Raw genomic sequence first — 11,762 nt, 5'->3', positions numbered from 1 at the left:
CTGCTGCTGAGAGGTCCAAAGTTATGTTCTCTGATGAAAGTAAATTTTGCATTTCCTTTGGAAATCAAGGTCCCAGAGTCTGGAGGAAGAGAGGAGAGGCACAGAATCCACGTTGCTTGAAGTCCAGTGTAAAGTTTCCACAGTCAGTGATGGTTTGGGGTGCCATGTCATCTGCTGCTGTTGGTCCACTGTGTTTTCTGAGGTCCAAGGTCAACGCAGCCGTCTACCAGGAAGTTTTAGAGCACTTCATGCTTCCTGCTGCTGACCAACTTTATGGAGATGCAGATTTCATTTTCCAACAGGACTTGGCACCTGCACACAGTGCCAAAGCTACCAGTACCTGGTTTAAGGACCATGGTGTCCCTGTTCTTAATTGGCCAGCAAACTGGCCTGACCTTTACCCCATAGATTTTCTATAGGGTATTGTGAAGAGGAAGATGCGATACACCAGACCCAACAATGCAGAAGAGCTGAAGGCCACTATCAGAGCAACCTGGGCTCTCATAACACCTGAGCAGTGCCACAGACTGATGGACTCCATGCCACGCCGCATTGCTGCAGTAATTCAGGCAAAAGGAGCCCCAACTAAGTATTGAGTGCTGTACATGCTCATACTTTTCATGTTCATGCTTTTCAGTAGGCCAACATTTCTCATAATCCTTTTTTTGTATTGGTCTTAAGTAATATTCTAATTTTCCGAGATACTGAATTTGGGATTTTCATTAGTTGTCAGTTTTAATCATCACAATTAAATGAAATAAACATTTTAAATATATCAGTCTGTGTGTGATGAATGAATATAATATCCAAGTTTCACTGTTTGAATGGAATTACTGAAATAAATCAACTTTTTGATGATATTCTAATTATATGACCAGCACCTTTATCTGTCCAACAGGTCCTTCTCTGTTGGAGATGCCTCCTCACCTCCTGCTCCTCTCTTCTGTGGGGTCCCCTCTTGTTTACTATATACCTACTGTAAACCCCTGGGGCAAATCACATGTAGACATAATATAATCACTGAAATTAGGAATTGGATGTCCAAGTGTCCTGCAGTGGAATGACTCAATCAAAAGTCATAATTACCCATTCTGGTCCCTGCACCAGCAGTTTTAACAATCACTTCTGTAGTTTGTGCTTTTATCTAATGTTAAAAATAGGCGTGTAACCTATGTGTATTTTTCGGTCTCTTGTGGTGTATTCCTGCTATGTCCAACAGAGACATTTACCCCAGATCAGGGTATCCATGCTTTTATTTCCTTTAGACTAGATTATTGTTACACACTTTGTTCTGGTATCAGCAGGCAAAACATCTAAAGACTTGTAACCAAAACTTTAACAAAATGCTGCTAGCAGGCCGTTACCATGTTCTGAGACTGCATCACACCAATCCTGGCTGCCCTTTACAGTGCATCCGTTTTACTTAAATTGTACATCTGGGATTTTATAGTTTTTTTTTTTTTTTTTTTAATTGTAACAACTTAGTAAAAAGGTGCTATATAATAGTTAAAATAATTGGAAAGTAAGATGTTTCATAATAAATAGATTCAAAATTCTGTGAGCCTGCAGTCCAACCATGGAATGGACTGATCTTCACAACTGGTCATTCTTACACTCCATTGTCCTTACAGGCCCTGCACACCCACACAGCTGATAGACCTGTTTGTTGTCAACATGTGTTCATTTGCAGATGCAACAGGAAAGTGAGGGAGGGTAATCAGGCGGCTTGTGAGGAACTCTAATCAACAGTGAAGTCCCCAGTAAGATTACCAAAGTTTATAAAGGAAGATTTCTCTAAGCTTTTTGTGCACACTGGTAGTGAGAGTTGAAAAGATCAAGTTCTGTTTAAAACAATAATATTCAAACTGAATGAACCAGACACCAGTCTCACCATAAAAAGGGTTGTTTATTTTTTTAATGTACAGACATGTGGCGCGCTCTAACGATAGCGGCGCAGCTGCAGGGTGTTGCGCCTCTTCCAGGCTGCACGGCGGGAGCCTCCGATGGTCAGGTGGAACTTGTGGCCCTTGCCCAGGCCGCGGCTCTTCTTTCCTGCAGATGTCAGGCCACGCATCTCTCTGTGCTTGTGCACAGCCTTTGTGATCCATTGGGTGTCTGGGTTGCGTCTGATGGCCTTGTGGAAGGTGTCGATCAGAATCACCTCAAAGAACTTGTAGGTGGAATCCTCACCCACCCAGTAGGAGCTCAGCACTCGCAAGCCTCCGCAGTGACGGCCAGCACGCTCCTAGGAAACAAAAATATAGTCCAGTGACTGAATGATTTTTACTGGCCAAACCAGTAGACTTATCAATCTGTGTACACAACTTTGTTTGGCAACACTTTAAACCACTAAAATATTGTGCTTTAGTGGCATTAAACTGGGCACATGTTCATATGACAGTGATCATGCCGACCAATGTGGACACATTCAATCTCACACCTGCAGCTACAGGTTTAATTTTGCAAATACATAACACAAACATCGGCAGTCACAACACTTTGTCCACTGCTTATGTGACCTAAGCTCATTTTACCTCTACCTTTTTCATCAGTAGTTCATAAATCATATTAAAACACTGAATGTTTTCAGTATCTTTGCACTGCAGGGCTGTTTGCTTTGGTTCAGAACCAGGCTGAGCAATACAGCCCGACATACAGGCTGTATTGCTATGTATGAATGAGACAACACCATCATGTACGTAACACATTTCAGATAACATCCAACAATTGGAGCTTTCATAAACAATGGATATAAGTGAGTACAACTACATGCAACACAGCCATTAATATAAGTTCCAACTGTGCTGGCACTTTGAGAAACTTACTCATTTGGTACATTGTGCTGAAGATGTGCTTTTTTTCCCCCTCTGGTTTTTTCAATGCTTAAACAGGCAGTAGGAAAAGAACATGTATAGCTGTACCTACTAATTATTTTCATTACTGATTATCTGTCAATTTTTACTTTTGTCAGTATTATATTTCCCAGAGCCTATGGTGGCATCTTAAACCTCCTGGTTTTCTGACCATCGGTCTAAAACCCAAAGATCTTCAATTCACACAATATGACAAAGAAAAGCAGAAAATTCTCAGGAGAAGATCAAACTTTCTAATTCACTTTTTTATTTTTAAGTCAGTCAATAAAATTCTAATGTGCCAGTGAGCTGTGACCTTGCAGTAGCACACCCCTGAAATTGAACCAGCTAAATGGACTCCAGCCCTTAATCAACTTCAGCTCTATATGCAAGATGTTACCAAGTCAGCCATCAACGATCAATTAAAACTTAATATTTAGTGTCAGCAACCCAATATATCAAATTCAAATCCAACTGCTGCCATGCAATCTCTAAGTCTACCTCTTTACCAAACCAAATTGGTACTACACTTCTGACCAACAGGAGCACGATGCTGATACTCTAACATGACCAGGGGAATATATGTTTGTGAGCTTGAAAAATCACAAGGTGTGAAATCACTGAGTGTTTGGAACACACTACAGATGGACAGTGGACTATGCCGATGTATGGTGTAAACCCAACAGCGTTCTCAGGTTCCAGGACATTTCAACACCTTTTGACCTTTTTTAAACAGCCACCATTACAATCATATCAATAGAAACTGACTCATTATGCGGTCCTAGACCATTCTGGAAATTATGGTCAAGTACTATGTGTTCAAAAGTATCATCATACCAGCAAAAACAACTCACTGTTCCATCGCCTTTAAGCCACAGTCTAAAATGAACGTACCTCAGCAGTGGACTGCAAACTGCGGGCAAACTTGATCTGGTTGACGCCATGGTGCACGGGCTTGCCGTAGGTGGCACCCTTGGGCACAGGGCGTTTACGGCCTCCGCGGCGCACACGGACGCGATAGATTACGTAACCTGTTGGAATGACATTAAACACATGATTGGCAAGGTAGGCAGACATGATGTTGGACCAGACATGTGCAGGTGTAACTCTGGGCTCCACTCTCACCCTGCTTGGCCTTGTAGCCCAGCCTACGGGCCTTGTCAGGTCTGGTGGGTCTGGGAGCACGGTGGAGGTTGGACAGCTGACGGTACTGCCAGCAACGGACGCGGAGCAGGAAACGCATCACATCGGACTGCTTCTTGCGCCATAACTCCTGCATATACTTATATGCTCCCATGTTGACTTATCTGAGAAAACAAAAACATACCTCTTGTAAGTTCTATGTATTATACAGCTTGTTTTTGATGCAATTAAGAAAATGAGGACAACATGCAGTCAGCACCTGCATTTCAATCTATAACAACCTGTGACTGTTAACCTGAACAACGCTTACTGAAATCACATTGGAGTGTTTTACTTATGAGCAAGTCTGCAAGTTTTTTCAAACCAAAACACAGCTAGAACTTGGATTAGTTGCTGCCTAGCTCAGGTAATGTTATTGAACAAAAGATTGCTGTATTTTAGATCAAAGTCGATGGTTTTAATGGCACATGATTCAAGACCACCGAGACTCGGATTTAACATTTTCACACTAGCCTTAAAACTACCGGTAATACACTTAACGGAAGGAAAGGCCACCAGCTGTCTCTTATTAAAGAATACGGAACCCATTATTCTAGGTGCAAGTGTACAAAAATCCATGCTTTTCGAGTAGCTAACAGAAATAACGCTAACGTTAGCATGCTTGTGTTGGCCGCGTATCTTATCACTCCCTGCTCCACCAGACTGTTCTAGCATGACCACAAATAGAACATTGCACGGGTCAATCTCAAATATATTTAAAAAAACAAACCTGAAAATATACACAAATGTCAATACAGCATGGTAACATGTTAGCTTTCTACTGCGGCTAGCAGTGTCAGCGGCTACCGGCTAGACTGCATCTCGACACCGTTAAAACAGGGCAGTAATCTGTGTTCTTAACAATGTTAGTCTAAAAATAGTTGACGCTTGTAGATCGTTAATAAGTCGCTAACCGATAGCCTGGGTAAAACAAGTAGATTAAAGTTTATACATGATGATTTTTATGGATTGCGTTTTGTACAAAAGTATAGAAATACTCGCTTACATGATGGCGTACCAGCCGGAAAGAGAGAGGCAACGTACCCAGCATGCCTTATGAAAACGACAGTGACGCATTTCCTTTGTTGGGCTGATAGGAAATGTAGTCTTAGGTAAATTTCCCCCCCCCACACCTTTTCTTGATACTTCGTGGTTATTTCGAATATTAAACAGGTGCCCTATTTACAATTTAATATCATTTTGAATTAAAAAGTAATTTTACAACATAGGTTAATCACATAGTACTGTAGTAGGCCTAGTCTAGAGAAAAAATAAGGACACAATTAGTGTGTAGCCTTTATTGATCAAGCAAATTACAGCCATATTGACTACAGACATAACTGCATAAATGAATTTAAATGCATTGACTGTATAGTTGTTCACCAGCTTGTAAGCTGGTGAACAACTATCAGATAACAGTGTAGCTTAGGCTACTTCCTGATTGACTGACCCACTGGCGTGTGCTGCAACTTCTTAGAGATTCAGCAGTCAAGGTCTCAATGATCTTACAACTTAATAGCCTAGTAGTATATTCCTAGGAGAAGTTGGCAGTTCAAAGAATAAGTGTTTAAATAAATACATCAGGAACTGCATACCAGGTGTATCCCTGTCTCCAGGAAGTTTCTTGTGGGCTTAGGGTTATGGAGAAAACTTGGTGAATTGGAGACAAATTTTGTTTCCTTCAAAATATTGTATCGAATATAGACAGTGAAAAAGACGGAAAGATTTAGAATTATAGAGTATTCTAAAACTGTAAACGTGTGTGTGTACAATAATAATAGTAAGCAATAAAACAACAGTAATAGTAAGCACCAACAAAACTTGCAAACTGCACAGTGCATGTAAATACGGTGTCACAACTCTTATGTAACATTATTACACAATATATAGCAGACGCGTTTTATAAACAAAAAACAATCATGCTGGTGCCATAGTGCTAGTGAACTTCGGTGGCCGCGCACGCGCAGTGACTGACTGAGCCTTATCAGTGCTAGCAGAGCAGTATGGATGCTCTGGTTGTGATGCTACATTTAAAGCCTTGCTAGACAGCTAGTTATTCACCTGATTCAAGTAAGTGACTCTACCCGAATGTGCCAGTGATATACAAAGAGTGGTCCGCATTTGGTTTGTTTGTATGACGCGGAATGAGTTGCTACGGCTAACGTTAGCCTGTTATCTAGCTAGGCTAAACAACAAAACGCAGCGAACCGAAGGACAGCCGCCAATAAACACTAAAGAAGAAGAAGGTGCGAGCCAAACCCCCGGGTTGAGTCCGAGCTGGTTTAGAGCAACTGTTGTCGCGTTTTCTGTTCATATATCGCAGGCTCGAAATGGGGAAAGGCTGTAAAGTTGTGGTGTGTGGCCAGGCAGCAGTTGGAAAAACTGCCATATTGGAACAGTTGCTGTACGGAAATCACACTGTAGGTAAGTAACGTTATGGAGTCACATTATCCGTCAGTTGCACCATTATACGTAACGTTACAGGTCAAATTTGGATTCATATTGGTTCAATGTCGGAGTCTTTTGTGGCTCCAATTAGATGACCTTCATCTATTTGAAAACAATTTCATCACTGAATGGTTTCCCTTGTAGTGAAAACTGACTGAAGTGTACCAGTCCGGGTTTTCTGAGTGTGTTGTCTGCGTTCTCCAGGCTCTGAGTCCAGTGAGACCCAGGAGGATGTGTATGTGGCCTCAGTGGAAACTGACCGCGGTGTGAAGGAACAGCTGAGGCTTTATGACACCAAAGGCCTCCACGATGGACAAGACCTCCCCAAACACTACTACTCAGTGGCAGACGGCTTTGTACTCATCTACAGCGTTGACAGCTTGGAGTCTTTCAAGAAGGTGGACATTCTGAAGAAGGAAATAGACAAGTCCAGAGATAAAAAAGAGGTGTGGCTGGTTCAAAGTATGCTTTAACCACGAGTCATAATATATGCCGCTCTCTCCTCTTTGCAGAGAATGTCTCATTCGGCTGCGTCCCAAAATCTACTGCGGCCTTTAATATTTGCTAACATCTACACCACGTAGGACATCATTTAAGACATTTGAAAGATCCAGTTTAACGAGCAGCACTTTCCGTATTTTCAGTTCACTTTCAGGTGGTTCCGAGTTCCATTTGTACAGCTGTAAATTGTCCTACCACCTGAATATATCGTGAAATGTGGTAGTGAAAGGTGTTAACAGATATAATTTGGGTGTAAAGAGGAACTGAAACTGAAGCTGAAGTTCCCAGTTTGAGAAAAAAATTTGCTTTCATTCATATAGGTCTGCATGGTGGCTGCAGACTGCTGTCCACAACTGAGCTGTACATGCAGCACGATTTCCTAACAGCTTATACTGTATATGAACTGTTTTCCATTTAGTGTTTAGAAATAAAGCGACTTGCTGGAAACCAGTAAAATTACTTTTTAGAATTAAATTTATACTACTGCACACCTTGTATTGATGAACATGGGCCGACTCTAGCTACATAACATGACATATAGATGTTTATTGAGAAGTGGCAGCTAAACCAGACTACACACAGTTAGCACTTACTGAGAAATGACCTTTGTGTGCTAAAAGCCCAGAAGCCCCATTCATAAGAAACTGTGTCAATACAGGATTTAATTGTTATTTATCAGCCACATAAGATCACACCTGTTTGTTTTAATCCTCTGAAGAATTCAAAGTGAAATATAATGATGCATTTTCCATCCTACGCCATCAGCCTGCACTTCCATTCGCAATCATCGAGTAAGTAAAATTTATTTACTTACAAACTTGATGATGGAGTCTCACCCTGAAACTCAAATCGCATGTCAAAGATGAAAGGGAAGCATTGGCCACTAAGGCTGATGAACTTTAGCAAAGTTTATTCAACAGCCATAAAAGTATCAGTGGTCTTTCCTTAAACCAGCTGGGTTTTTTTTCTTCATCAGTTTCTGATCAAAACTCTCCACCACCTCTTTAAAATACGGGGCTGTGATTCGATCGCTAGACACTAACAGCTAAATCTGGGAGCACGTTCTTCTCGGGGTGTTCCACATTTCCAGCCATTGCTTTTTTAGCGGTTTGCGTGTTTCAAGGCACAAGAGCAATTTGTTGATCTTCCCTAAAGCTGTCAGTCATTTCTGTGAGTCATTTATGGTATTTATGTGTCTGTCCGCTAATTACATGGTCAATCACAACGATTTGTTTCTGTCCCAAAAGTATTAAAACACAATCCACTGAAAATTTGAGGATGTTTTGTTTCATCTATCGAGGCTTCTGCTGAATTCATTTCGGAATTTTGACAATTACCCCAATTTTTTTAAGCAAAATTTAATTTTGATGCGTGGTTTTGGTTCAGGTGCGTCTCTTATGTTCTCAGGTGACCGTCATAGTGCTGGGGAATAAGACGGACTTGCGAGAGTGTCGTCAGGTGGACCAGGAGGTGGCGCAGCAGTGGGCGCGAGGCGAGAAGGTGAAGCTGTGGGAGGTCAGCGTCACCGAACGCAACTCCCTCATCGAACCCTTCACGCAGCTGACCAGTCGCCTCACACAACCCCAGAGCAAGTCCGCCTTCCCTCTGCCGGGACGCAAGAGCAAAGGCACCCCGTCCAATGACATCTGAAGATCCCCTCACTAACCTGTGCTCCTGTTAGTAGGCTGCATTCACCTCATGTGGGAATAACGAGCAGGACAAAGTGGACAGGCCTTTAGTTCAGCAGCATGACTGTTGAGGTCCGAGGTGTTGCTATTCCTATTTGTGAGCTTTGGGCAGAGTCAGGCTAGCTGTTTCTCTGCTTCCGGTCTTTATGTTAACCTAGCCCAAACACATCCCGACTCCAGCTCTGTAGTGAACACACAAACGTGAGATTGATGGTGCCAAAGAAAGCAAATACGCATATTTAATGTTTAACTAATCCAATGAGGATGCAGGCTGTTGTGTCAACACGAAGCCTAACAGAAGTGTGAACCACAAACCAAATCTACATCGGTAACATCTCCTCTCTGTACAGTGTGCTGGCAATCCTTTTTTATCATGGGAACACCGCCTTTAAAAACTTAGCATGTACAAGCACTTTAGTACCAAAGATTTGAGACAACCAAAACACAGATATCGTGGATTCACACTTTTGGATTGTGATTGGGAGTTGCGCTCTATGTTCTCTGTCCTTTTCAACTGAAATGTATATGCCATTCAAACTTAAAGGATACTTCAGATTTTTTTCAAGTCTATCTTATGTTAGTACAATTCTCACATGCAGATTTAAAGAGTTATCGGTAGCTATGGCGATTTCCTCGTCTCTATCCCAGGAACTACTACGATGATAAAAGTGAGGGACTAAACCGTCAAATCCACTGATAAAAGCTTGTCAGTTTCTCTCGGCTTACATTGGATTTGTGCCAGGAGGGGGGATTGTACAAAAACAGATCTGAAAGTGTCCTTCAAGCTCTGGCACCAAACCCTTGACTTTATGTAAATGCTGCAGTGTTATCAAACAGGAATCTTGTACCTGTAATGTTATTCCCCATCTGAAGTGAATGCAGCACGAGTCCTTGTCCTCTGGCAGGACTCAGCTAGCCTTCGTCCAGTCCACCTCACATATTAAGTATGGCCTGGCAGCAATAATACTCATGGGTACTGCCTTTACTTTTTTGTCATGTCTGTACAGCGTTAGTTGCACTCCTGTGTCGTCCAGCCCGTATAATCCTTTCTAACAGTAGAAATGAAATATTTATTTTGTAACTAATTTATTTTTGTCACTTTATTGAGCCACATTCCTTGACTTTTGAAAATGGTGAAACAATGTGAAAGATAATCTGCGCTGGTTTCTGGTGTCCTTAATGTTTCAAAGTAATAACATTTAATGTGCTGCTAGTAGAACAGAGTTAGTGAGATCAACATTTGCACTCTGTAATCACGCTAACCCTAAGTTATTCTCTGCAGCTCTGTTTCAAGATGCACTGAATAAAATGTAGCCTCTTCATATTTAATCCTCTCAAAGTGTCGGTGGTGTTTCCTGGGGATGATCACAAAAATGATGCAAATGATCAGACTAAGTCAGATTCCTCAGTTGGTCATGTTTAATTCTTCAGGATTCATCAGAAACAGAACAGCTTTTTTGTCAGTACAGAACACAAATCACATCCAGTCCATCCCTGTCTAAACATGTCTACCTGTGTGAAACGCCTTTCCAAAGACCAGGAGTTTGGAGGGGGAGCCAACACCAATGGGAACTTAATACGTGTGAGAATTTACGCTGACAAAATTGACTGGGAATCATGCTGTGACACAGTTCAGTCTAGCAGTATTAACATCCACCTTCAAGCACAAGCTAAAAGTCCAAAGAGATAACACTGAATGCCTTATTGCCAGATTTGATTATAGCTGGGCTGGAGAAAAAAAAAAATACAACAAACAACAGAATATCAGGAGTTAATACTTCAATTCAGAGATAAAAATTCACCCGCCCCTCTACCTGCCCTGCCTCCCTCCCCGAGTCACCCCCCCCACCCACATCCCCAAGTCTTCTAAGCAGCAGCAGCTCCTCTGGTGATTATGTGGCGTAGCGTTTGGTCCACTGTTTGGCTATCCTGTCGTGTTCAGGCCTATTTGTTGTGTACTGTGTGGCGATGCTTCCAACCAGAGGGTCGGCTGTGAACAGAGAAACAGAACATGACATCGGTATTTCTTAAAGTGGTTCTTCAATCTGTGGTTCTGTGTTATGGTATAATAATTTACTGACATGGTTTCTTTACGTGTGCGTCTTTGCTAAAATGAACAAATTGCAATGTTCGTATAGAAGTACATTTTGTAATTCTATCTTTACACACCGAAAACCTGCAACCAGGCAGTATTCCAGCATAGAGCACCGTTTTGTTGTCTGGGCTTATAAAGAAGCAGTTGTGTATAGTTTGTTCTTAAACGTGGAGGCAACAGTGAGGTGGGAGGAGGTAAGGTCCATAAGGTCTTCCATTTATCAATAAATGAAGTGGGAATGTGTGGGGTTTTTTTTGCCTAACCAAGTAATTTAAATACATGAAAAGTAAGCTTATTCATTCCATTATTGCAAAAGTTTCCACACTGCCGTGAAGCCATTCTGCTCTTTTATTTGCAACATCATCCACAATGGCCTGCTACAAGATACTGAAGGGATGGCTACCACTGTATTAAGGGCAAAATCCCTGATGATCAATAAGTGTATATAATCCTTGCCCAACTCCTAACTCACGGGAGTCATTATGGTGTCATCTATCAAATACTTACATTAGTAAATATAGTTACACAGTCATATCCTTAAAATCTAAAAGGAACCATCAGAGATAATAAGGGGATGACTTCTTGCTGTTTTCCAAACCTCAGTATACTGCCTGCATGTCAAGAGCCAAAATGCTGCAGTAAATCATTAAATAATACAAAAATATGTATTCACTTAAGTTTTTTTCCCCCTCATGAAGTCTGAACACAAATGCAGCACCACTTTCTGTCTACAATCTGGATTTTGAAACAGCTTAATCTGGAGATATGAGATATGAGCTGGAGTCAGGAGCAGATTTAATGAATGGACCTTAAAATCCTTTAAGTGCAGTCCTGTAAATTGTGTTTGGCTGCCTATACGAGAGTTTTATGGTCTCTCCTCTGAACATCCAAGATCAAAGGGGAGCTGCAGCTGATCCCACCTTTGAGGAAGAATATTGAGTTACTGCGGTTAATGAGATGAGCTGAAATAAACCCTGCAACCAAAACGTGTTCCGA

The 11,762-nt window shown here is 41.6% G+C and overlaps 2 protein-coding genes across 8 annotated transcripts; one reads left to right on the top strand and one right to left on the bottom strand.

Moving 5' to 3' along the window:
• Positions 1–1,887: 1,887 nt before the first annotated feature.
• rpl15 (ribosomal protein L15) lies at positions 1,888–5,057 on the bottom strand. Of its 2 annotated transcripts, none has more exons than XM_046058039.1 (4): positions 4,765–4,784; positions 3,978–4,159; positions 3,747–3,883; positions 1,888–2,245 (listed from the first exon to the last, which is right to left on the bottom strand). In XM_046058039.1, exons 2-4 carry the CDS (start codon positions 4,147–4,149, stop codon positions 1,940–1,942), a joined length of 615 nt encoding a protein of 204 aa, XP_045913995.1. In that variant the 5' UTR covers positions 4,150–4,159; positions 4,765–4,784; the 3' UTR covers positions 1,888–1,939. The 2 variants fall into 2 exon arrangements, with proteins under 2 accessions (XP_045913995.1, XP_045913996.1); XM_046058040.1 differs by lacking the exon at positions 4,765–4,784 and adding an exon at positions 5,041–5,057 and having other exon boundaries at positions 1,936–2,245.
• Positions 3,996–10,000, top strand: nkiras1 (NFKB inhibitor interacting Ras-like 1). 6 transcript variants are annotated; one of them, XM_046058044.1, is made up of 4 exons: positions 3,996–4,184; positions 6,358–6,458; positions 6,687–6,928; positions 8,391–10,000. In XM_046058044.1, exons 2-4 carry the CDS (start codon positions 6,365–6,367, stop codon positions 8,631–8,633), a joined length of 579 nt encoding a protein of 192 aa, XP_045914000.1. In that variant the 5' UTR covers positions 3,996–4,184; positions 6,358–6,364; the 3' UTR covers positions 8,634–10,000. The 6 variants fall into 6 exon arrangements, with proteins under 6 accessions (XP_045914000.1, XP_045914002.1, XP_045914001.1 ...); XM_046058046.1 differs by lacking the exon at positions 3,996–4,184 and adding an exon at positions 7,749–7,774 and having other exon boundaries at positions 5,980–6,458; positions 8,391–8,529; XM_046058045.1 differs by lacking the exon at positions 3,996–4,184 and adding an exon at positions 7,749–7,774 and having other exon boundaries at positions 5,980–6,458; positions 8,370–8,496.
• The last annotated feature ends 1,762 nt before the right edge of the window (positions 10,001–11,762 follow it).

The sequence above is a fragment of the Micropterus dolomieu genome, linkage group LG09 (genome assembly GCF_021292245.1).
Source record: "Micropterus dolomieu isolate WLL.071019.BEF.003 ecotype Adirondacks linkage group LG09, ASM2129224v1, whole genome shotgun sequence".
Classification (NCBI taxonomy): domain Eukaryota; kingdom Metazoa; phylum Chordata; class Actinopteri; order Centrarchiformes; family Centrarchidae; genus Micropterus; species Micropterus dolomieu.
Note: the sequence above shows the minus strand (reverse complement) of the source record. Positions and strands in the feature narration are given on the sequence as shown.